Source organism: Prionailurus viverrinus, chromosome B3 (assembly GCF_022837055.1).
Source record: "Prionailurus viverrinus isolate Anna chromosome B3, UM_Priviv_1.0, whole genome shotgun sequence".
Lineage (NCBI taxonomy): Eukaryota > Metazoa > Chordata > Mammalia > Carnivora > Felidae > Prionailurus > Prionailurus viverrinus.
The window spans coordinates 117,804,585-117,831,018 of record NC_062566.1 but is presented as its reverse complement, the minus strand read 5'-3'; the positions used below and the strand labels follow the sequence as shown (position 1 = coordinate 117,831,018).

The window sequence follows — 26,434 nt, the reverse complement described above, 5'->3', positions numbered from 1 at the left end:
TAAATGAGCATACACCAATCAGAATGGCCCAAATAAAAACTATTACTATGACCAAGTATTGCAGAGGCTACAGAATAATGGGAATATTCTTCAATACTAGCACGAGTACATATTTGGTACAACCCCTTTGGAAAATAGTTTGGCATTGTCTATAGAAGTTTATTCAGATTTCTATTACTCAACCATTCCATTTCTGGTTTATTACAAAATAAATGTATTCACATGTGTACCAAGAGACATGAACAAGAATATTCATAGCAGCATTATTCATAATAGCTAAAAACTTAGAAAGAACCCAGACTTTATCAATGGTATATTGATAAATTAGCATTAGTCATAATGGCCCAAAACATAGAACCCAAATTTCATCAATGGTATATTAATGAATTATGGTATATTCATGGAATATTATATAGCAATGAAAATGAACAAACTTACCCACAACAACATAGTTAAGTCTTTCTCTTTTTTTTTCTTATGTTTTTGATGCTTATTTTTGAGAGAGACAGAACATGAACAGGGGAGGGGCAGACAGCATCCAAAGTAGGCTCTAGGCTCTGAGCTGTCAGCACAGAACCCAATGCAGGGCTCGAATCCACGAGCCGTGAGATCATTCCAAGCTGAAGTTGGCTGCTTAACTGACTCAGGTGCCCCTCTTTTTTTTTTTTTAAGTTTATTTATTTTGAGAGAGAGAGAGAGAGAGTGGGAGCATGAGCAGGGGAGGGGCAGAAAGAGAAGAGGAGAGAGAGAGAGAGAGTGAGAATCCCAAGCAGGCTCTTGTGGGCAGCATAGAGCCTGATGTGGGGCTCCAACTTACAAATCATGAGATCCCAAACCAAGAGTCGGACACTTAACCAAATGAGCCACTCAGGTGCCCCCATAGTTAAGTCCTTCAGACATAACGTTGAGTGAAAGAGGCTTGTTTTAAAATATTCTGCATTGTTTCCCTTTACATGGAAATTATTCCCCTTTACATTCAGGCAGAATGAAGTAACACTAGGAATACATATTTAGGTGGTCTGGCTGTAAAGAAAAGCAGGGAAATGATTCTGTAAGTTAGGACAATGGTTATGGAAGAAGGGAGCAGGTAATGTTTGGGAGGATCATGAGTGGGGCTTCAGGAGTGCTAGGATTGATCTGTTTCTTGCCTAGGTAGTAGTTTGCATGTTTCCTTTGTAATAATTTATTGAGCTGCACATTTTTGTGTACTTTTCTCTATGTTCTATTTCACAATAAAGACTTGAAGAGGTCTCAGTGTATAATCTAGTTATTAAGAGTGCTAGCTTTGGACATGTACTGCCTGAACTCCTGTCACTTCTATTCCTATTTGCTGGCCATCTTGGGCAAGTTAACTTGATTTTGTTGAGCCTCAATTTCTTGAGTGATAAAAAGGAAGTAATGTTAGTATCAACTTCAGTGAGATTAAGTGAGAATTCAAAAAGATGCTGCCTGCAAAATGCTTAGAAAGTAATTGGCATATAGTAAAGATCACTAAGTCTTGGCTGTAATAATAAAGATAATCAGAATGAAGATAGGATGTCTGGCTACTTTAAGTTCAGATTTCTGGACCTATGCAAATACTATCTAGGTATTTTGGTCAGAGTTCTTGGTTACAAGCAGTACAAACTAATTTTGGCTGCTTTAAGCAGAAAGTGGCTTATTGCAAGGATACAGGAGGCCCATCATATTGTTGGAAAACTGAGGAGTAGGCCAATCCAGAGGCTAAGCAGCAAGAACAATTTGGTTAGGGCTCTCTGGCTGCCACTAGATGAATTCTCTTTTGTGCCACTCCTAGTTCAAATTCTTGGTGGGAATATTTTAGGTCATGTGCCTGTTCCCTAATTTCCTGGGGGCTGGAAAAAGAAGAATCTTCCATTCTGACTTCCATTGTTCACTGTTTACAAAGCCCATCCCCTCCCAGAGAAGGTTGGATATTTGAAAGCCAAAAGATTGACAGATGACTACCACATCTGGGGTCCCGAAAGAATCTGCAAATGTAATTGTGTGCTATCTTTGAGGAATGTCAGGGACTAGAAATGAACCTATATATCAGTTATCCAAAGGGAAGAACAGATTAGAATCCAGTAGACCATTGTTTAGACCAGTAGACCATGGTTTAATGTAGACCATTAAACTTGATGCACCTTCTCAGCAAAGTTCTAGAATATGTCACAGATGGTTTGTGAACATATAGTGAAGGGTGGGGTGGGGGCGGGGAAAATGGGTGATGGGCATTGAGGAGGGCATTTGCTGGATGAGCAATGGGTGTTTTATGTAAGTGATGAATTATGGGAATCTACTCTGAAGCCAAGAGCGTGTGTGTGTGTGTGTGTGTGTGTGTGTGTATATATATATATATATATATATATATATATATATATATATATATATATATATATATAAAGAAAATAAGCGTCACCAGCATGGGCATCCTGAAAACAAACTTGACCACCTAATGATTTTCTAAGAGAGTCGTCTCTACTCTTTCTCAGCTATCACTATTAGGTCCTCATTATCTCTCGTGAACTGGGGAAAGGCCTCCCATCTGATCTGGCAAAATCCATCTTACCAACAGCTGCTATAGAATTCTACCAAAAAATATAAATTTGATCATGTCATTTCCTAGCTTAAATTTAAGCTTAAAATTCTTGATCATCTGTGGGATGAGGGCCCTTCACAGTCTGCCCTGCTAGACCAAACGCTTCATGAGGGCCAGAACTGTGTCTGCTTTAGTGCATCATCTCGAGTATCTGGTGTGGGGCCAGCCACTTGTTAGGAATTCATTAAATAATGAGTTAAATTGGCGGGACACGCTGAACTTGCTGTACACACCGAACTGTCATGGTGTTTCCTTTGTTTATTTTACTAATGTTTATTCTTTTTATTTCTGTGAAGTGCTTCTAAATATTTCCTTAAAATTTTTTTGTGTACAATACAGTATTGTTAATTATTGGCACAATATTGTACAGCAGATCTCTGGAACTTATTCATCTTATAGACTTAAGACTTTATACCCATTGACTAGCAACTCCCCATTTCCCTCTCCTCCCATGCCCTGACAAACATCATTCTACTCTCTGGTTTTGTGAGTTTGGCTATTTTAGATACCTCATATAAGTGGAATTGTGCAATATGTATCCTTCTGTGACTGGCTTACTTAGCATAATGTTCTTAAGGTTCATCCATGTAATCACATGTTGCAGAATTTCCTTCTCTTTAAAGAATATTATAATATTCCATTGTGTGTGTGTGTATACCACATTTTTTTTAAACTGCCACATTTTTAAGGAGGCTCCATGCCCAATGTGGTGATTGAACTCATGACCCCGAGATTAAGAGTCGTGTGCTCTACTGGCTGAGCCAGCCAGGCACCCCTGCCACATTTTCTTTACCCATTCATCTGTCAGTGGACAGTTAAGTTGTTACACATTTTGGCTATTGTGACTAGTGTCACACTGAAACATTGGAGTCCTAATCTCTTCGAGATCCTGATTTAAATTTTTTTGGATGAATACCTAGAAATGGGATTGGTAGATGATATGGTAATTCTATTTTTAATTTTTTGAGGAATCTTTATACTACTGTTGTCCATAGTGGCTTCACCATTTTACATTCTCATGTAGATTCAAGGGTTCCAATTTCTACACATCCTCTCCAATGCTTATCTTGCTGTGTTTTTGTTTTTGTTTTTGTTTTTTAATAATAGCTATCCTAACAGGGTAAGGTGATACTTCATTTTTTGTGGTTTTGATTTGCATTTCCTGATGATTAGTGATGCTGAGCATCTTTTCATATACTTGTTGGGCATCTAGATGTCTTTTTTGGAGAAATGTGTATTTCAGTCTTTAGCCCATTTTTAAATCGGGTTATTGGATTGTTAGTGGATTGTTATTTGGATTGTTCCTATTGAGTTGTAGGAGTTAAAAAAATTTTTTTAATGTTTATTTTTGAGAGAGAGAGACAGAGTGTGAGTGGGAAAGGGGCAGACATACACACACACACACACACACACACACACACACACACACACACACAGAATCTGAAGCAGACTCCAGGCTCCCAGATGTCAGCACAGAGCCCGACATGGAGCTCGAACTCACGAACTGCAAGATCATGACCTGAGCTGAAGTCAGATCCTCAACCGACTGAGCCACCCAGGTGCCCCAAGTCCCTTACTTTAAATGGAACAAAGAGGAACAACAGAACAAGGCCAGTGTGGTCAGAGGTCGTCTGAGGGATGATTGAAAGAACTGGAAATGGTCAGCCTGAGGAGGAATTTGCAGGAAAGATGATAGCAGGCTGTAAATATTTGAAAGGATATTGCGAGGAAGGATAGAAGGGCAGGGCTTAGTAGGAAACAAATTTTACTTAGGTCAACATAGGGGAGAACTTTGTATTCTCATTGTCTCTGTGAAAAGGGCCTCTTCACAGAACTGGGAAACATTTGACAATTGTCTGAGACTCAGTTCCTTTGTTGGGAGGTTTAAAGAAAGCTTAGTCCTTCTGAGTTTCTACTTTACTCTCACACTGACTGCCTCTCACTGCACTTCTGACACCAGAGGTGGGTGTTTTTCCCTCACACCAAACAATTCTGTGACACCATCTGGGTGTCCTACAATTTAACTGAATTATGACACTCTACCTGGATATATAGTGTTACGTCCCACAGATTAAGGGCTTGGTCCCATTAAACTGTTCCTCAGCCAACTTTAGATGCCAGTCTCGAGTAGTAGGTCTCAGGTTACCCACAATCGCCTGCTGATTTGGCTATAAATTGGAGGTTCCCATGACCTCCCCCTCCTTGGATTTGATGATTTGCTAGAGCAGCTCAGAGAACTCAGGGAGATACTTACATTTACCAGTTGATTAAAGGATATGAGAAAGGATACAGATGAATAGTCAGGTGAAGAGATACAGAGGATGAGGTCCAGGAGGATCCTGAGTGCAGGAGCTTCTGTCCCCTGGGAGTTGGGGTACGTCACCCTCCCAAGATATGGATGTGTTCGCCAACCTAGAAGCTCTCCAAACCCTGTACTTTGGGGGTTTTTGTGGAGGTTGTATCATGTCAGTATGATCAACCATTAACTTCATTGCCAGCCCCTCTCCCCTCGCTGGAGAATGGGGCTGGGGTCACAATTCCAAGCCTCTGATCATGGCTTGGTCTTTCTGGTGAGCAGCCCCCATCCAGGCGTCCACGCAGAGTCACCTCATTAGAACATAAGACACTACTAACACCTAGTAAATGCCAAGGGATTTATGAACTCTGTGTCAGGAACTAGAATCAAAGACCAAGTATTAGAACAAGACATGCTCCTAGTGCTCTTTTCACTTAGGAAATCATCAGGATTTTTGGAGTTCTGTGCCAGGAACTGGGGGCAGAGACTAATATATGTATTTTCTATTACGTCCCAAGAAGAAAATTGGGTGGCATAAGCTCTAAGGTCTTTCTATCTATGAGAGTGTGAGTTGACAGAAAGAAAAATAGATCTTTTCACATACGAAAAAATGAGGTTGGATTTAAGTTGTATCAGAAGGATTTGTCCATCATTTGCACTTTTATGTTGTTACCAAACTCTGAAATTTGCAGTTTTTGACATTTACTTCATTAAGTTGTATTTTGTATTGAGAAGTGGACTTTGGGTTTCAGTTTCTTTCAGTCTTAACTAAAGGAGGTTAAACCAGGGATTATCTAAATATGCTGAACCATTTTCTGAGTGCTCAAGGAAAGTCTAGATGAATAAACCATAAGACTTAGTAGCACCTAAAGGTTAGGAGCATGACTGCCCACATTTGAATCTGTCTGTACCCTAGTGTTCTTACTTGTAAAATGGCAATGATACCGGTCCTAGGCTTGTGACCTGGGGGACATGGCCTTCATTATGCATTTCACCTGTATGCTCCTTGAGGCTACCTAACAGTTCTCCAGTAAGTCATTGGTGAGTGAGTGAGTAAGTGAAAGAAATTATAAAAATCCTTTCCCTCTGATATGTGGTGGGAGCCTACCGAATGTGGAGATGACCCTCCATCCTTTGGCTCTGATTCCAGTTCATTTCATCCTAAATCTCACTCTTCCTTCTGTATTTTACCTAATTTAACCATATGCTTTCTGAGAAGTGTGATTCTTAAATTAGAATGAATTTTGTGGGGACTTGTTTTGGAAAGGGTTTTATTCTTTCATGAATGGGTTATGATGGTCTGAGAATACTTGGATGTGAGGACTTGAATAATTTATGCACTGGGCCTCTCAGAAATTGATGCCCAGGATATTTTTGTAAAGAGAAGGTTGGTTGAAACTGCCAGATTTTTTTAAAGGTACAAGATAATTATGATTGTGCCTCTTCTCAAATATTGAATATTTCTTTCCATGATTTTCTAGAGAATGAAGATCTAGAAAACACCAAGGTGACCTCTCTAGTGGCTTCTGCCTCTGATCCAGAGTCCCATTCCTCACCCTACAGGTAGGGACAGCAACTGCTTGGCTCCTAGAGGTTTATCTCCTGAGATAAGGGATTAATGAGATGTGGATGGCAACTTTGAGGGGGACAGCAAGTTGGAGTGAAGAGTATGGATGGTTTGGTGACTAATTAGCCCTTAAGTGTGTTTAGGGGCAGTGTCAGATCTTTTTCAGATTATGAAATTTTCTTCACTCCCAGAGAACGAAATTGTAACAAAAAGTGTAGTCTTTTTTATCTTCTCTTGAAGCCCAGGTTGAAATGTTAAAACATTAGACATGGATCCCAGGTAGACTTTCAAGACAATGTGTGTTTGGTTTTTACCCATAAGATACACAGCCACACACACACACACACACACACACACACACACACACACACTTTTGGAGGGGTTTTTTTCTAATGTAATTTTTAGATTAAACCAGTGTGAGAACCTTCAATATTGTTATTCTTTTTTTAAACATTTGTTTAAATATTTATTTTTGAGAGAGAGAGACAGAATGTGAGTGGGGGAGGGGCAAAGAGAGAGGGAGACATAGAATCCGAAGCAGGCTCCAGGCTCTGAGCTGTCAGCACAGAGCCTGACATGAGGCTCAAACTTACAAACCGTGAGATCATGACCTGAGCCAAATTTGGGCTCTTTACTGACTGAGCCACCCAGGTGCCCCTCAGATTGTTCTTCTTAATTTCCTGCTCCATCCATTTCATCTATCTACTGTCATTAATATCAGAGTATATAGCAGAAAGGAAACAGTTGTACTGAGCTCTAGAATAAGTGGAAACCCAAAAAATTAATGGAATAATTAATGAAAAACTGTATTTTGGAGAACCCTGAGCAAATGGATATTATAGCCCAACTGATCTGCTCATGGCACAGTACTGTTGAGTAGAACCAGTGTGGTCTCAATGCCCCACACAAAGTTGATGGCTGGGCGTAGGGAGGAATGTCAAGATATTTAAACAATCTGTTGTTCCTTTTTTTAAAATCTTTTTTTAAATGTTTATTTTTGGGAGAGATAGAGTTTGAGAGAATGTGAGTGGGGAAGGGGCAGAGAGAGAGGGGGATAGAGGATCCGAAGCGGGCTCTGCACCCACAATAGAGAGCCTGATGTGGGGCTCGAACTCATGAATTGAGTTCATGATGTGAGCCGAAGTTGGAGGCTTAACCGACTGAGCCACCCAGGTGCTACTGTTACTTCCTTTTTAAAAAACATTATTTTATTTTATTTTATTTTTAAGTAAACTCTGTGCCCATTGTGGGGCTAGAACTCACAACCCTGAGATCAAGAGTTGCATGCTCCACCAACTGAGTCAGCCAGGTGCCCCAGTTTGTTATTTCTTGAGTAGAATTTCTTTCTTCTTACTTTTGCATATGAAATAAAGCTTTTTCCCCCAGAATTCAGATGATGGGAGGTAATAATGTTTAATATAATAATTATGGTAATATAGTTAGTGATAATAATATAATAGCTATGCTTCATTGAATATTCTCCATAATAATGATAATAAAATAGTTACTTTTTACAGAATGTTTCTTAAAAAAGTTTTTTTTAATCTTTATTTTAGAGAGAGAGTGCAGGCAGGAGAGAGAGGCAGAGGGAGAGAATTTTAAGCAGGCTCCATGCTCAGTGTGGAGCCTGATGCAGGGCTTGATCCCACAACCTTGGGATCATGACCTGAGCTGAAATCAAGAGTCAGACAGCTGCTCAACCCATTGAGCCACCCAGACGCCCCTTTTACAGAATGTTTCTATTTGCTCAGTACTATACTAGGTGCGAAAATGCATTCTACCGTTTAATCCTCCTAACAGCCCTACTGAAACAGGTGTTTCTTTTCCAATGAGGAAAACAAACGGTGAATTTAAAAATTTGCCCAAGTTCACACAGCTCTAGGTTTGTTCTCTAAAGCTCGTTCTGGTAAGTAGCATTAGAAGGGTTTTGAGTTCTATGCTTAGAGCTACTAGGTTATTTATAGAACAGTCCCTTTAGAAGACCAAGCCTCCCCAAGGCTGTGTTGATTTGAGACAATTCCTGTTCTCCTCAAATCCCAGGAGGGAGCGCCTTTTCCTTCTTGCTGCCACCAGCCTTTTTCTGGATGTTGATCTGAGGGATGTTTGGGGGCTGGCTTTTGACACGGACTGATGTTAACCTCCTAAGAATAAAGTTTTGAGTGAAGAATCTACAACATTCTTAGAAAAAAGGAGATTTAATTTTAAAGCTCTGTTTCTAAAATCTAGTGTGTGAAGAAAGAAGTCCAGTCCAAATGACGCTTGAAGTGCAGTGTTTATGTTTTGTGTATATTAGAAATGGAAGGGCCTAACTCTCTCTCTTGCCAGTGAGGCTGGCAGGCTGGTCAGGCTGTCCCCTCCCTTGGGATGGCCTTCCTGCTCTGGGTCAGCACAAACCAGAAGGCTTACAGTGGGAGTTTTTCCTTTATGTGATTTATCATTGGCATCAAGTGATTTGCAATTTATCTTTCCCCAAATACCCTTCATTGATTCTTCAGAGCATGAAATGCTAATGTGAACATTAAACTCATGTGGCTGTTGCATGTCCTGTTTAAAATAGTTTATTTGTTGGTGTGCCTGGGTACCTCAGTTGGTTAAGCGGCTAACTTTGGTTCAGGTCACGAGCTAGCCATTTGTGGGTTCGAGCCCCGCTTTGGGCTCTGTGCTGACAGCTTGGAGCCTGGAGCCTGCTTTGGATTCTGGGTCTCCCTCTGTCTGTGCCCCTCCCCCACTTGCGCTCTGTTTCTCTGTCTCAAAAATAAATAAACATTAAAAAATTTAAAAAGAACAATTCTCTAAAATAGTTTATTTATTTTTAAAAGATTTTTTAAAATTTATTTTGAGAGAGAGCGTGGGAGGGGCAGAGAGAGAAGGAGAGAGAGAATCCCAAGCAGGCTCCACACCATCAGTGTGGAGCCCGATGTGGGGCTCAAACTCATGAACCATGAAATCATGACCTGAGCCAAAATCAAAGGTTGGATGCTCAACTGACTGAGCCGTCTAGGCACCCCTAAAACTTCTTTAATAAGCAGAACAATATTTGTACAAAGTAGCATACACAAAGGCAAAGAGGAGACTTAATTTTAGATGCCTTGTCAGTAAGGTCAGGCTAATGGTCAGATTAACTTGTATTCTCACATGCCAGTATTTCTATTTTGCTCCTAAACAAAAATTAATATATTCATTTATTTATTCAACAAATATTTTGGGACCGTCTACTATTTATTCATTCAACAGATATTTGTTGAGAGCCTGCTACTTACCTGGCAGTGTTCTAGGCAATGGAGATACAACAGTCCAAGTCCCTGGTCTCATGGCGTTTATATTCTAGTGGGAAGGGCAGACAGAAAGCAAGCATACATCCTATTTCATAGACTCTAAGTTGCCATCACCTGTAAGATGTACTGTTATTTAATGAACTACCAAGAAAGGGAAAAATGTCCCAGGCAGAGAGTCTAGTAATAGACACTCCCTCCCACCCCCACCCGCTCCCATCCTTCATGGAGCTAGGACACCAAAAGTGTGAACCTTCAGTGAAAAGGTAAACAAGAAAAAAGATCCCTCCACACAGAGAAGGACCGCAAGGAAAGTTGAATGTTTCCATCTTGGCTCTGTGTAAGGGGAGGAGAAAAAGATCTCCCCTGAGAATATGAACCATGAGTCTGTAGTCACCAGTTTGTGGTCTAAATTCACCGTGCCATTGGAGTTTGAACAAAACCCTCACACAGAACTTATTCAAGTTGTCTCATTTGGAAGCCCTCCTGAATACTGGCAGAAGCAAAGGCAAATCTCCTGGGCAAAGACTGTGTCAGTCCAGGCCCCGGGCAGTTGTAAGACACCACCAGTTTTTAGGACATCCTGCATTTCATTTGTGTTAAAATCTGAAAACAAATATACACCTTGCAGTCAACAAGATACGAGACATAATATGTCAGGCAGTAGTGAGTGCAGTGAAGACAGGTGAACAGGGTAAGGCTAGAAGGACTGATGGGGCTAGGGCAGGGTGAACCATTCAACATGCGGCTATCTGGGGAGCCTCCCTAGAAGTGAGAGCTGAGCAGAAGCCTGAAGGAAGCCCTCAGGTAACTGGCAGCAGGATATTCTAGGCTGAGGTGACAGCGGGTGCAAAACCCTCGAATGCTTGAGGTGTTTGAGGACCGTCAGAGATTCAAGAGGCCATTGTGACTGCAACGGACTGGGCACGACGACATGAGGTCATTTTAGGAGATGAGGGTTCCATGTGAGGGGCCTGGCAGTAGATGCCATGCATGCCGGGAACAGGGCCCATCCCTGCCATCAGGCTCACTTACTAATGGAAGACACAGATAGGGATAAAGAGTGTCAAGAAACAAAAGCAGACTGGAATTTCTGGGCTTAAGAGAAAAAATAGGCTTGCAGCCTAGACTAATTTACATTTTACACAGGATTACCCAAGCAAAACCATAAAAATCAACAGTATCCCATACCTTTGGTTTTTATAGTGACTACCTCTTGTTTGTCCTGAGGTAGGTTGGGGTGACTTGTATACTCCAAAAGATGGCTCTATTTTATCTGAAAAGAGGTAATTTGTAAACTAGGAGTGCTTTTTCTTGTTTATAATTTAAAAAAGAAGAGAGAAAGAAACTAATGAACACCAAATAAGTCCTGTTTCCCCATATTGTCTCTGGTACTGTTTTCCATTCATTGACTCAGTGGGGAAATGATGCTTGAAAGCAGTGGTTCTCAAACCTTTACACAATTCAAAGTTATTGAGAATCCCAAAGAATTTTTCCTGTAGTTTATCTCTGTCAATGTTTACTATATTAGAAATTAAAACTGAGAAATTAAAAAATAGTTATTGATTTAAAAATGAAAATAATGAACTCATTGCACGTAAACATAAATAATATGCTTTTAATGGAAAACAACTATTTTCCAAAACAGAAATAATTTAGTGAGAAGAGAGATGTTGTAACTCTCTTTCATGTCTGGCTTCACAAAGACAGTTGGATTCTTAGATCTGCTTCCGCATACATTCTGTTGCAACATCTCGTGTCCTATACTGGAAAACTCTGATGTATTCTCTTGAGAAGATGGAAATCAAAAAAGGCAATCATGTTTTAGAATTATTATAAAAAAAGTCTGAAGAGCCCCAGCGGTCCTCACACTGAACTCTGATGACTGCTGCTCTAAAGAATCCCATGCCACCTTTTGTTGACAACAGATTTCCAAGAGACCTGGGGTATTGTGCCATTGCCCTGGCACCTGGCTCACTTTGTGGTCTTTCCAGAAGCCAGGGGAAAGGGAAGAGAGCCGAAATTATTCCTCTGCTTCTTTAAAAGTATTCAAATTGTCAGGCCTTAAGTCATCGGGATAATAGATTAACGTGCTTAAAAAGGGAAAGAAAATGATGACCTTCTTTTATTAGCCAGTGTGATCTGGAGGATGGTGTGAGGCGGAAAGGCTGAAAGACTGCTCCCAGCCTGACTGGAGAGGGATTGCCTTGCTAATCAGTTTGCGCCCCCTGTGTTTTGGTGATTGATTTCTGGCCCTGGCGAGGCCTCCTCTGTTTGCTTCTAACAAGTTTTATGTGTAGAACAGAACTGGGATTCTGACTTTTGTTGAAATCCTGTGTGGAGCAGATGGTGTGGGTCCCAGAGAACAAAATTCAGATGACTGACCTGCGTGTTCGCCATGGTTCTCAGAACCTGGGGCCTGGCTTCATCAGTCCTGGGCCGTCACACGCTGTCACCGCTTTATTGTGGGCCAAGTCAGCCCAGGGCAGTGGTCAGCTAAACTGACAGTGGACCCAAATGCCAGAGGAAAGCAGAGGTTGGGAGATGTCCCTTGAAGGTTGTTTTATTTCTAAGTTTCTCCAAGACTACTGTGCCCTTTGAAAGAGTCCTTGAATTGACATGCTGTCTTCTTCTGAGAGGCCACAGACGGTATCTCGAGCGAGTGAGGATGCCACCGAAGATCTGCGAAAGACAGCTGGTGCCTTGGAGGCGCAGGCCTTGGTGGAGCAGGAATCGCTGCCTGCAGACCAGGCCCAGGTCCTCAACAAGGTAGGGAGGGCAATGTCGCAGTCTCTTCGGGAGGAGCGGTGTGTGGCACCAGAATCTAGATGTGTGTGGATGGGTTGGACCTAGAAAGCATTGGGGCGTCTCAGTTTTATTTATTTGGAGAATGGTCATGTGTGTCACCCTCAGGGCCCATCACTGAACTAGCAGCTACTCAAGAAATGAAGTGTTAGAATGGATGCTCATGTGGCGTCTGACATCCTCTGGATGTGAAGAGCCTTCAACCATGGGATCGTGTTTTAGCTTCAGTTTTTTTGTGGTAGATCTACTCAGGATTTATGGTCAAGGTTCCATAGAAGTGGTGTAGATAGCAGTAATCTCCCTGCCATGGAGGAAGGAGTTGTTTGTATTGTTACTAACACATATATTATAATGACTAATGGTATTATGGTCAATAAAGACAATGCCAAACATTATCATTACATTTGCTTTACGAAGCATTTTTATCCACAATACTTCATTTGCTTCTGAGAACAAACCTATGAGACAGGTACCATTATGTTCCCATTTTACAGATGAGGGAACTGAAGCCAAGATCTGTTGGTGACTTTACTAATGCTGTGCTGCTAATATGTTGCAAACTAAATCCTTTGTTTAGCCTTGTGGAAAAGGAAAGACTCATGTAAGCAGGTTAGCCAAAGTCTGATTCACCTCATTTGGCAATAGAGGTAATATCTTCAGAAAGAGATATTATGATAATATAGTCTGGGATGAGTTCAAAATTTCTTTCTTGCAAATATAATTCTGGTTTCTTAACTGGATAGCCATCTCACTGGTATGCTGTCCCGTGTGGCCAGTGGGTGTACATTTCTTGAGTTGCCTGCTGACTGCTTGGAGAAGGATCAAGAAGTTATGGCATAAAAACAAGAAACGGGAGCACTGATCTGAGTGGTTTCATGTGAAACCCGCTAGAGAGAGACTGCAGCCTCCTGCCATGGGTTAGCGAGGGCTTCGAATTTCAAGGGATGCTTGTACTCTTCCGTGGAGGTTAGATATCTGGCAGCAAATGGACTGTTTAAATACATTAAAACAGGTGAAATGACAATTGTTTACAGAACACTGTTAGTGGATGTGACAGTCAGTGGCATGGGACATCCCGGATGTGCCGTGGATAAGCCAGGGACAGAGAATATAAACCACAGGCTCTCTCTGCAGTGCTTTGGTGACTTGATTGACAGGGATCTGGAGGTAGCCTGGGAGTGGGGATTGTAGCGGGAGGCTGTGTGGCAGAGTCAGAGCCGGGCTAAACCCCGGATGCAAGCGCTGTCATGAGAGGGGCCACAGGGAGGTGCTGTGCAGGTCACGGTGTGGCACAGAAACACTATTGGTGCAGAAGTCAGTAGCAAGCTTGGAGGAAATTCACGGGCAAGGATTTTATAAAGGGTCTGGAGTGGGAGAGCTGCAAAAGGGAGGAGGGAACATAGCACATCAGGCTTTGAGCTGATGGAAAGTAGAGGCAATAGGGCAGGGGTGGGCAGCCCCCTTGGGAAGGAGGCTAATTGGAATCTGCCATGCTAGTAAGTGCTCTAATCAGATTTCCATTGTGCAGATGGCCAAGTACCAAGTTCCACAAAGGTCCGGGGACATCGTTATGATCCAGTCTGAGCACACAGGAGCTATAGATATCCTTTCAGCTGATTTGGAATCTGCAGATCTCCTGGGGGATCACAGGAAAGGTGAGACCTTTGGGGGTATGGAAGATAGTTTCTTTGTTCCCCGTGGGTGCTTAAATAAAGACAGGCAGACAGATGGAAGGAAACTAAGAAGGTGACTTGTGAAAGGCAGTCAAAGAAGCCAGGAAGTAGAAAGAATGTCTTTGACTATGACACCCTGCCTAAGCAAAATGCCAGATTTGGCTGTATTTTCTCTTGGTTTCTCAGTAGTAAGCTGCTTGTCCTTTTAGTGTCCCCACCTCTGATGGCTCCTCCGTGCATCTGGACCTTTACCAAGATGAAGGAATTCAAAAGCAAGCTGGGCAAAGAGAAGAACAGCCGTCTGGTGGTGAAGCGGGGTGAGGTGGTGACCATCCGGGTACCTACCCATCCAGAGGGGAAGCGTGTTTGCTGGGAGTTTGCAACTGATGACTATGACATTGGCTTTGGAGTTTATTTTGACTGGACCCCTGTAACCAGCACTGACATAACTGTGCAGGTCAGTGATTCCAGTGAGGATGAGGATGAAGATGAAGAAGAGGAGGAAGAGATTGAAGGTAAATTTAATTTTAGCATAATTTGCAATTTGCTTCTTCTGGCTCAACCCAGTTTCTAATGACCACTTCCCGTATTATACCAGTCCTTCCCTTCCTTAGAATGCAGGCGAGGAATCCTGCTTTCAGCACTGTAAGCTAAACTGAGTGGTACAGGCCAAAGTCTGACCCTCAAAGAACATTCTGGTGGGGTTGGTATTGGTGCCTTAGTGGAAAGCTTCTTTTGCTTTTAATCAGTATCCAGCTGTTTCCCCAACATCTCCTTGGGGAAAGGGATGGGATGGGCAGGAAAGGGGTGGGTCAGTGCTGCAGTATATAGATCATGTATAAACCGAGATTATTTTATATTTCTCTCATAGTTTGGGATATTTTTGCCATTGTTCTTAGTCTGGAACCAAACTGGGTGATTGCACATTGCTGACTGTACTCCTCTCCAGCCTGTCACAGTTGGCCGACTACTGTTTACTTCCTTCATTTCATGCCCAGAGCAGGTTTTTTTAACCTAAATAATCTTTATTGAGATATAATTGATGTATAGCATCATATTAGTTTGAAATGTACCACGTAGTGACTTAATATCTGTAAATATTGCAAAATAGGCCCAGAGTAGTTTTAAACATAGTTTCTGTGCTCTATTCCAGTTGTTATTTGCAATGCCTACTCAGGATGACTCAGAGGCTTTTTTTTTTTTTTTTTTACAATAGTATGAGTAGGTTCTAAGTAGGTTCCAAGCATCTTGATTTTTCTATATAATCTTAAAAATCAATCCCTTGCTTCTTCGTGGAAAGGCAAGTCTGCAGGGAAATCTTCAGGTTTTTAGGCAGTGGGGGGAACCTTGTGTCTTACTTAGCTGTTCTTTAGGAGGCCAAGTAGAAGTTCTGGGTCACTCTGTTCAGTGTGTTTGTATTTCCTACCTCCATTAGCTGTTTCTTTCTCCTGTTGAATGAAGAGATGTCAGAATCTTCCCTTCGAAATATTTTCTCCCTCTTGGAGATGTCCAGACACTTCCGGAACTAGGTGGGCTGTATAAGGCTAAATCATTGTTTCTCAGTGGAGACATTATTGGCATTTGGGGTGGGATGCTTCTTTGCTGGGCAGGTACTATCCTGATGTTAAGTGCTCCTGGACACTCGGGCACTAAATGCAGTATCACCCACTAGTTTCTCTGATGGCCAAAAGGTCAGCAGACATCTCCAAATTCCCGTAGGAGGGTAAGAGCATTCCCCCGGCTAAACGCCACTAAGTCACCTGGTCCATTCTTTTCTCTTGAGGTCGGATTACTCAGTCTCTGAAGTCATATCCCAACACTGTGCCATTTTGCTTATGCAGACCCTGTCCCAGTTGGAGACGTAGAGAGAGGCTCCAGGAGCTCCCTTCGAGGTCGCTATGGGGAAGTCATGCCCGTGTACCGGCGAGACAGCCACCGGGACGTGCAGGCTGGCAGCCACGACTACCCTGGCGAGGGCATCTACCTGCTCAAGTTCGACAACTCCTACTCCCTGCTCCGCAACAAGACTCTCTACTTCCACATCTACTACACTAGCTGAAGGCCCGCCAGGACAGGAGGCAGGCGGGTATTTGCTGGCTGGAGCAGGCTGCCAGCTGGTGCCTCTCGTTTTGGATAGGCAAGAGCTAAAAGTTGAGCGTGAGGCTCCTGACCCTCACGTCCTGCCTGGCATGCCTGACTGTTGACCCCATGTAGCTTTTCCCCCTTCTCGGCTTCTGCAGGTGGTGGTGTAGTGCTCCTGTTCTGTGGTCCTTGACTCACGCTCCTCTTGCTTCAGACTCCAGCCACGTCCCTCCGTGAAGGAGCCCATTGGGCAAAAGCCTAAAGGGTAGTTGGGTGTTGTCTTTTAAAAATAGGCTTGTTTTGGTACGAGGTATTATTCCAGTTGCTGCTCTCTCCTCTCCCACAGCCTATATTGCAGATGTGTTTAGTGGCACCCAGTCTTCATCTTTTGAAAGTGCTGGAAGAGGAAAAGCACATTGTCCATGAAGGAACCCAGTGTTTTGGATGGAGAAAGCTCTGTCCAGCCTCTCACCACTGCCATATTCCCGCCTGCTGGTTCTTCTTGGTCTGTAGCACAGGCCGGGAGCCCTCACTGCCTTTGGAGGGGTGTTAGTAGTCCAGATTGTTCGACTCCGCCTCGTGCCCTCCTCTTGCCTTTCCCACGCCTGTGTCCTTGCCCTCACGGCAAGAACGTCCATGCAGTCTAAGTGACGATCACGTAGTCTAAGATCCAGAGGGGAGAAACTGCCTCCGTCACTTCCTGCTTCAAGAGGTAGTGTCCCTTAGCAAGGGTGCTGGCAATTGAAGGGGAAAGGGTAGAAATTAGGTACTAGATTGATCTCAGAATCCACATCTTTGCAAGTCAAATGTTACTGAATTATTATTTTTTGTATAATCAAAGAAGGGGTATAATCTGAGAGACAAGGTTAAAAAACAAAAACCACTCCAGATTCCCCACCATTCTTTTTTATCTCGAGGGTAGGAGTGTTATTTAGTAATTTTTCTTCAGAAACAATCTGACTTCAAGTTTCTGGATTTAGGTTTCTTGCATTGAGGGTTTAAAGCTTTCGGTGTTCGAAGTCTCTTAGAAAAGGTGGTAATGAAACTTCACTGTTGCTGCTGATGGGATTTGTCTTTACCAGGCCAAAGCTTGCGTTTTCCGGGTCACAGCCTTCCCACTGTATTAGTCATGAGGCCCAGGAGTGCCATGGGAGGATAGGGGAGCTTCAGTCAGTAGCCAAAACGGTGGGGTGGCTGGGCCTTGGGCAGAGAGGGGACCACTGTGGTTGTCTGTACCTCCTTGTTTCTTATTCCTTGTGTTGAGTCTGTTACTGCCTTAGAATTTTGAGGAATGATTCAATTTATTTATTACTTTATTTATTTTTTGGCACATTTCATTTTTGCCTCTGAGATACTTTCCATCTGTTTCTTAGAAGGCTTCTGTCTGCTCTGAGCCATTTAGGCCTCCTCTTCTGTGGAGTGAGATGATGATTTTAGAAGCTGGGAAGTGATAATTCCCTTCCTGCAGGTCAGTCCTAGGGTGCTTTGGGAGGACTCTGCCCTTCTGGGGTGGACGATGCCACCCTCCCCCAGGATTCCCTGTGAGGAATTCCAGGCCGTGAGGGGCCCTGCCCATTCACCCAGGATTGAGTGCAGGGGAGTTGACTTGCCAATCAAAGATATCCTATGATTCTGGGATTTCGAAGTCCTTTGCCTGCTCTGAGGAGTCCTCTTCCTCATGATGTTTCCTTTGGCTCATCCCTTTCTTGTGCAGGTGTCTGACACCAAACCTGTCCTCCCTACGGGAGCAGGAACTCGATCAGGGCTCCTCATGGTAGCACCTGTGTCACCAACAAAGGGCTGTACAGCCTGTACCTTCTCTTCCCCTGGGAGCGAAGCCCCACGGAGGGTAGGATGTTGTGGACCGAGCAGCATCACACCACCATTGTTTTATATTTCAGTGCGTTTTGTAGAGGATTACACTGGCCAGCGTTTATCTACCTTGTAAGAAATTAGAAATGATTTTAGAGACTATCTGTTCGGGCAGCGAAAAGCAAACTCGCTGCACATCATCTAATCATGAGATAAACGGAGCGAGCACTCTTTCAGCATGAAGTTGAATCCTGCCTTAGCTAATTGAGTCTAATCTTTATAAAATAATTTTCTACTGAGCTGTTCTCCAGTCAGCTAAAGCCTTGCTTATTTATTTTTCCTGTTTATTATTAACTTCTGGCTTTCTCTTAAAATGGAGCTGTCAGGCCCTAGCAAGCTCCCTGGGACAACAAACACTCTTTATTTTTGCCATGAGCATCTCTGTACTTACTTTCTTTGGCATCCTGGTTCTGGTGCATCAGGGAAGCCTGAGGGACCTGTTCCTGTCACCTCCATGTGCCTCTTTTTGTCTGGTCACTTTTGAAATCCTGGACATTGTTACATTTCATCCTGCACTGGCGTTTCTTTGTTCCATTAGCACAAAATGGCTAAAAAGATATTTTTGCTGTCTAACCATTTACTCTTCTCCTATTAAATTTCTGCAATCATTGAACTGTAGGGACCAAATATTATTTGTGGAAGCACATGTAATTACTGAGAATTTCATAGCCCAGCGAATCCTCAGAGATCATCCTTTCCTTAATCTCTCCCTGTCCAAATTCTTAAAAGCAAACAATGAAATCAAAGTCCTCTGCTTCCCCTGTCACCCTATTCTCTAGAGCACAAATAAATACTAACAAACAGAATTCTGAGAATGCTTTGTAGTGGGAGAGAGAAATTCTCTACACACAGTAGCTGACTTCTTAAATTTCTTCAGTCTGTTTAGCTTGGCCACTCTGTTGAGAGATGGGGCTTTTAGAAAGGAGGACATGTTTAAAGTGTTAATTTTTTCTAACACTTTTTGATAAAGAATTTTCAGCAAGCAGAGGACTGAAAAGTAGAGTAAGTGTAACTGTGACGCTGCTCTGGAAAGACTTTATTCTAATCTGTTGCTTTATGACAGGTCCTCAGGACTCCAGAGTTAAGACTCAATCCTCAGACAATGTATAGCTTTATAATGGGAGTAGGTAACAACCTGAAATAAGGCCATTCATGTATTTTTAAAATATTTTTTTATCTGTTATTTAGGAAGGGAAACCTCAGACTTTTTAAAAGTACATATTGCCCCCTACTACGTGTATATGAAAGAGTTAAATCTGAGAGTTCTCTGTCTTATGTTAATCAGTAGGACTCAACATTATTGCAAAACTTACCAGTTATAGAAAATATCTGAGTTTTGATGTTTTTGATGGGCCCTATCCAGTTCCTCTTTGGAACAATTAGGCGAAAACCCAAATCCTAAAGTCTGTATCTTTATATTTATTTTTTAAGACCACTTTTCTGCAAAATGTTGCCTTTTAACCCCAAAGTATATGATTCTAAGGCATGGAGTTGAGTGACTCTAACATTTACATAAAAGATGATTGTTTTAGTGGAGGGAGGGGGAGAGGCGTGAATGAGTTTTGTGCAGCTTGGGGACTACCTTTTAAAACTGATAGTAAGGAAGAAAAAGAGAGTGAAATGAGGGGAAGAGAGATAAGCTATCAAATGCATCCCAGAGTTTTGCTCATATCCCAATTTTGTTTAGTTCTTTAGTCTGTATTTCATTAGTTGGAACTGTTGTTGAAGTCAGAAGCCTTGCCGGTCCTCATTATGGTTGTTGGAGAAACCTCCAAACCCCTTTTGCTGTCTTTCCCAACAGGATAGACTCCTTCTGAGTAGGTCTTCTCTACCAAGTGTAATCCCCTGACCGGAGGCTGGATTTCATCTCCGTGTTCTCTGGGCCATGGAGAAGGATGGTGAAACTAGAAAGGGGCTGGGAGGAGGTGCAGCTGTGTCTCGGCAGCCCCCGTTGGTTTTGACTTGGCCAAGAAAGGGATGAAATCAGTTAATTTTGACCAACATCACAGAAGGGCCTCAGGCCACAGGCATATGTTTGCGAACCAGCTATGCCCCTGCAGGCTGACCTCCCTGTGAGGTGTAGGAATCACCATCTTCTTTAACCTGTGTGGAATGGTCACACACATAGCAGTAAGTGGGACAGTTCTCTCTTTAAAGAGCTTCCATTTGGAATTTCTCCTGGGTCTAAAAGGTCCACATCAGCGTCTTTAACTAGTCTCTTTCCACCTGGCCGAAAGGGTAGAACTCCTGGAAACCTGAATTTGCTGGAAAAGGAAAAAGCACCATCCCTATAGAATCTCAGTGGTTGAAGAGAGTTGGAAGGTGAGTTTCTGTCTGAAGGAAGGTAATTTCATTTCTTTTATTGTGAGGGGCCGCACATTAAGGGATTAATGCTCTTTAGAGAGCAAGTCATTGTTTGAATTGTGTTTGTGCTCAGGAAGCCACGATGCATGATTCTCTGGGAAGTAAGTAGGAAATGGGTATCTAGAACCAATCACAAGCTGGGTGCTCTCCAGTAACCCAGTGTGTGGCGAGCCTCTTTACAGCCAAAGTCCCAGTCTTCATGCATGGAATCCATTCCTAGGCCCTCATTTCCACACACCTGAGAGATAAAGAGGGACTAGGCTCCCTCCATTTCTCTATGATATCTTGATTATTTACGATATTGTTTAGCACTGGCAGTATGGTATCCAAGGCCTCTGTTTATCCGATTAATCATCTAGTGTGAGTTGAGTGGCTAAGGCAGTCAGCCTTGGTTGGAAGTAGGACTGGGGAAGGATTATGACTTATAGTCCCATATTGGGATAGCTGAGTTACTGGTGTATGACTACACCAGTTGGAACTCTTGTTAACCTTACCAAGTGAATGAAGAGGATATGCCAATGGGATACTGATGAAGACAACAAGTTAATTGAGTCGAGTAATAACTAGAGCAAGCCCTCCTTCTCTGGGAACTATGTGTGTCACAGGTTATAAATGCAATGGTAGTGTGAGTTTGCAGCTCCTCCGTGTTCTCAGAAGGAGAGGAACCCCCTGGAAGTTGGGTCCTGGTGGGCAGTTTTCTGGAGATGGGGGAGGCATCCAGGAGAAAACTGCTTTGGCTTAGTTGGTACCTGGTGATGGTCAGTGTTACCCCTTTGCTCTGTCTAACCCATCTAGCATCTGTGAGCACTTCTTTGACCTTTACCCACTTATTTAGATTCTGAGGTTAGGGCAGGATTTGGGACCCAGAGGGTGAGAGAAGCTTTGCTAAGTATTATGTGACCAGATTTCATTGCTCCTGCCTGAACCATGAAGGCCACACAAACCCCTGCTGTTTGAATCGCTTGTCACTAAGCTAAGAAAACCCAGTGGGCCAAGGCCTGATGGGGTTCATTTATAAATAGTTATTCCTTCACAAACGAAGTCCACATGTAAGATGCTGGCTTTGAAATTATTTGTGGTTCTGGTCACTGGTTTGAACTCATGATCTGATTACCATTATACATACTTTGATTTCTTTTAGGTCCCAGGCATGTGGACCGGATTAATTTCATGGCTCTTCCTTACTCTAAGATGTGAGGAGAAAGTGCCCCAGAAATACAGATATACAGGCTTCCTGTCTTTCTGTCACTTAAAGTACTTATCTAAGGGTAAAATAATATATGTGAAACTTCCAGTTTTCTGTCAGTTTTCTGTCACTTAAAGTACTTATCTAAGGGTAAAATAATATATGTGAAATGACTTCCAGGGGACAAAGGCATTTTCTAAAAGTTCTGATATAGGGTCATGAACAAGTCTGAAGTTTAGGTTTGGGATATTCTAGCATATAGGGTTCCAGAAGAGCCCTTAGCCAACAGTTTAAAGAGTTCTCTTCCTGAACTCACTTCTTCACTCAGGTTTGAAATATCTCTGTGTAAAATGTTCCTTGTTATTGTTATTGTTATTGTTATTGTTGATTTTTAGGTTCAGGCTGACAGTTGTCTGGAAAACATTATCTTAATTCCTTCTCTCACGTCCTAAGTAGTACATTGTACTAAGAAATTACATGTTAAAAACTCTACTGACCTCCATTTCTGAGATTATTGTCCCATAAATGAAGTTGTTTTAATTTAATAAAGTTGAATTCTGTCCATTTAGCCATGTTCAAGAGCAAGTGTGAAGTCTAGAGAAAGCAGTCCTGTAACCCATGGACTCTGGTGTGCCCATTTGCCCTTAATAATGGAAACATTTTGAAATTCCCAGAAGAAAGTTGCTTTGTAATCAAAGGGATGGATTATGAGAAAGCCAGACTTTGGGGAAGGATAACTGGGATAGAGGGAGGTGCTTGCAGATTTCCTAAACTACTTTATGCCATTTAACTTATATTTCTGAAAGGCCTGCTTTGGTGCTGTGCACTGAGATCTGTCCATTGAATGAAAGATGATGATGCTTTCTTGGCAAATTGGCAACCACAAAGGCGTCCTTTCCTTATTCTATATCATGCTTTGACGCTGATGTTACAAAAGGGGTCTGAAAGGGAAACAGTCTTTTCTTTAAAGTATAAGAGTAGCCCAACCAATCATTTATTGCAGTCATCTTGTTTTACATGTTCTGTATCATGAGAAATGCTGTCAACAGATCCTATGATTTCTAAGAGCTCTGTACCAAATTGTTACTCAATCGTTGTGTCCTGCTGAGTGGTTTTTCCTTTAAAATACCTTCTCTTACCACCCTGTGGCACTGAATTTGTTGCTGTGATACACAGATGATCCTGAGCTGTGGTTCTTTAAATAGCTCAGTTCTTGTGTTTTTATATTCCGTAACTGTTTTGTGAAGCTTTTGTGCATTCTTTGTCTTCTCTTCCAAGTTTTGAAATCTGTCCTAAATAAACTTTTTCACTATGCACCTGAAACATTTGACTTATATCTTAATGAACCTGATTTACATTTGACATTTTTTATTCATCTCTGTATTCCTCCTGGAAGAAAGGTATTCTGTAAATCTGTGTGAGTAATTCTGTAATCTCTTGATTATAAAAATTAAGAAAAATTAACAATTAAGAAAAGATTGAGAAAGATTAATGATAGATCTTTCAGCCATGTTTAAATTCATGGCAGAGTATTACGAACTGGGGACTGGGTTTGGCCCGAGGGCAGAACAGGTGGGCGCGCAGTGATGATTACTAAATAGAACATTATAGTTTTATCAGTATTTGGTTTCCAGTGATGTTCATTTTCCAATGAGCTTACTGTGTTCAAATTTGGAACTGGTACTTTTGACACCAGGGTAATCATTAACGCAGTCCGGGTGATATTAATTCAGCCTTTTTTTCATTTTAAAAATGACACTTAAATGACATTTTAAAAATGTCTTAGACATCTCTTAAAATGCTGCCTATGTGTGTCTCTGGTATTTATTACAAAATGAGAAAGACTCCTATCTGAGGAGGAAGGAGCACCTTTGAAATCTTTACTTTAGTGAGATCTGTGATTCTAAGACAAGCCTATTAGAGCTCTCTCTGTTTTCCTTTGCGTCGTATTTTAGAGGCTGCTGTATAAGGGAGGAAGAGATTGGAAATAATTGTGAGTTAAGTGGATATGATCTGCCCACCAAACTAGGGCACAACCAACCATAAAAAGCCCAGGCAGACTACATGGAGCTAGGGACCTTTTATGAGTTATGTTTGGCTATGCTGAATGTGTAATGGAAGTCATAATATATTAAAGGTTATTTTTTATTTAAACATTTATTTTTTGGAGAGCACAAGCGGGGTGGGGGCAGAGAGAGGCGGACAGAGGCAGACAGAGGATCCAAATTGGGCTCTGCGCTGAGAGGCTGACAGCAGCAAGCCTGATGCGGGGCTCGAGCTCACAAACCGCGAGATCATGACCTGAGCTGAAGTTGGATGCGCAACCAACTGAGCCACCCAGGCGCCCATTGAAGGTTATTGTTTAACGTTTAAAGGCATTCATTTCTGTCACATCATTGACCCTGACACAGCTCGGGATTATATGTTGCAGCTCTTGACATTTAGTCTTATGTTCTTTAACCTATGAGGTTCCGGCTAAACTCGGCAGCCATGTTAGTTCACATATTCTCTGGCAGTGGAATGATGCCTGCTGGTGACTTTGGAATGAGAGCTAAGTAAGTTATGTTTAAAAGTTAGGAGGAGCCGATACAATGAGTCCTTCTGAGTATGTGTATCCACCTGCGTGTTCAATAAGTGTACTACTTTCCTTAATGGATATGTCAAATTGCTTTGGAACAAAATCCCGTATATTTTGCTTTGTTCTCAAGTGTGTCCGGGAAGCACCTCCTTCCTGGTTTCATCCTTCTCAAGTATTTGCCGGGATTTCCCGCTTCCGTAGAGGTGAAAGACCCTCCACACCTAATTACCACACCAGCATCTGCCGGCCATTCCCTGTGGCCACTCCCACTGTGACTGCAGATCAGGTCTCCCTGTGGCCTCTGACATACCAGGTCAGGGATCTGCCAGTTGTTCCCCACAGGTCTGACGACTGAGGTGGGAATGAAGGACTTGACATTTACCACCCACTCAGCCTTTGGAAAGAGGCTCCTGCTGGGAAACATGCCCTAAATAGGTGATGGTTTTGAATTGAAAGATACATCTGACCCCTGAAAACCACTTATTTGCAGACCTAAGGGAGTCACAGAAGAGGCAGTTTTCAAAACGCTTTAGAGAATCCTAATTATTGCCAAGTCCCAGGACCATTTGGCTTGACCTCTAAGTCATCTCTGTACTTAGGGAAATATTTGCTCCTTCATGATCTTCTAGGGCCCCCCAAAGAAGAGAGGGACATTCTGGGAGGGGAGGGGGTGGCCAGCCATGGCTGCACAGGAAGGACATGTTTCCTTCTAACATGCCCTTACGTAGTAACGCTAGTCACCTTGTGTGGCACGGGGGTCACAGGGAGGTCGGGAGTACAGTCCTATAGGAGTTTGAGAGCACTCAGCTCTCATGCAGGGAAGATGGCTTAGAAAGGCCACATTCTTTTACTCCCCTCCCTGGAGCACAGCTAAGTTCTTCTGGGAATAAAGAGGGTTCTCCTCCCTCCCATGAAACCAGCCACAGGGCCCTGGAGGACAGTTCCCGACGGGGAGGGCTGAAGCCAGCAAAATCTCAGGTCTCCACATCCCTCAAGGGCAGGTCAGCTTACTGTGCTGGTGACCTGGACTCTGCAGACGGCCCGGGGCTGGAACACATGGAGTGGTAGCCTCACTCTGACTCAAAACCACAGGCCCAGAAACCAGACCGCTCTCCTTTCTCGGGCTGTGGTCGTTCGGCAAGGCCAGAGCCTCTGCGCATCCCATCGCCCCTTTCCACACTCCCCTCCTCCATCCCTCAGTTCACCCTGCACTGGTGGCTCCCCACCCCCCCCTTCCCGCTTGCCTTCTCTTGCAGGCCCCCAAATCTCATCTCCAGTTCCCGCACTTCCTCAACAGGTCCGGTGCCCTAGCCCGCAGGAGACACCCAGAGTTGTCGTGGGCCCTCGAGAGCTCAGGCACTGTCCTCAGGTCTTGGTGAAGAAGGCAGCCATGGTGGTCCCAGCCCGTGGTGCTGCCAGCTGTGTGGAGAGATCCCAGGGCTTAGGTTCTGTCTTTCAAATACAAAAATCTCCTTTACAAAAACATCGTGAGGTGGGAAGATAGACGGCTGTCCTCCTAAAGCCAGTGCAGCCGAGAGCCACAAAGGTTTAGGCACTTCCTCTGGGTGGTGCAGGTGAAGGATGCGGGGATGCTGCAAGTACCAGCAAGGTCCAGGTGAGTCACCTCGCAGGAGCCCGGAGCGAGTTTGTTTCTCTGCCGTAGACACATTTCTGGTTTTTGTGGAGAAGGTCAGGTTTGTCTGAGTTTGGGGGTGGGGGCTCTGGGGAGAGCCAGATAGAAAGGAGCGCCTCAGAAATGGGACTCCAAGGATGTCTGCTGAGCCTAAAGGAAAAGCCACAAATTCATCTCTCTCCTCCCTACCCACCCACAGCTGGTGTTCACCTTACATTTGACACGTACCAGAAACTTCCTGTTGAATCAGAGGACCAAACTATGGGAACTATGAGAAAAATATGGAAAGTGTGCCACAGATGAGGGGTGGTTTCCATGTTTTGACAACAGAGGCTGTATCACCTCTTCCCCTGATTTGAGATTTCCTTAAAACCCATTAAGCTCTTGCCACCAGTTTTAGGCTGATAGAGTCCCAGGTTAGAAGGGTTAATATCTGGTAGTGTCCAAGAGAAGACCTGAACTGAACTCTTAGAAGTCATCTTGGGTCAGACAGACAAGCAGAGAAGC

The 26,434-nt window shown here is 43.0% G+C and overlaps 1 protein-coding gene across 3 annotated transcripts in view; it reads left to right on the top strand.

Annotated features, from left to right (window-relative positions):
- TMED8 (transmembrane p24 trafficking protein family member 8) overlaps nt 1-24,761 on the top strand; it is a 36,564-nt gene extending 11,803 nt beyond the window's left edge. The window contains exons 2-8 of one of the 3 annotated variants that reach the window (XR_007153061.1): nt 6,377-6,458; nt 12,374-12,503; nt 14,068-14,194; nt 14,422-14,727; nt 16,054-17,519; nt 24,162-24,167; nt 24,751-24,761. Coding sequence is in view for 1 of the 3 variants with exons in the window: in XM_047863294.1 (XP_047719250.1) it covers nt 6,377-6,458; nt 12,374-12,503; nt 14,068-14,194; nt 14,422-14,727; nt 16,054-16,271 (863 nt within the window). In the remaining 2 variants the exon portion in view is untranslated. Of the gene's footprint in view, nt 1-6,376; nt 6,459-12,373; nt 12,504-14,067; nt 14,195-14,421; nt 14,728-16,053; nt 23,040-24,161; nt 24,168-24,750 lie in introns of those variants that run through there. The other 2 variants (XR_007153060.1, XM_047863294.1) reach the window with 2 other exon arrangements.
- Nucleotides 24,762-26,434: the final 1,673 nt, after the last annotated feature.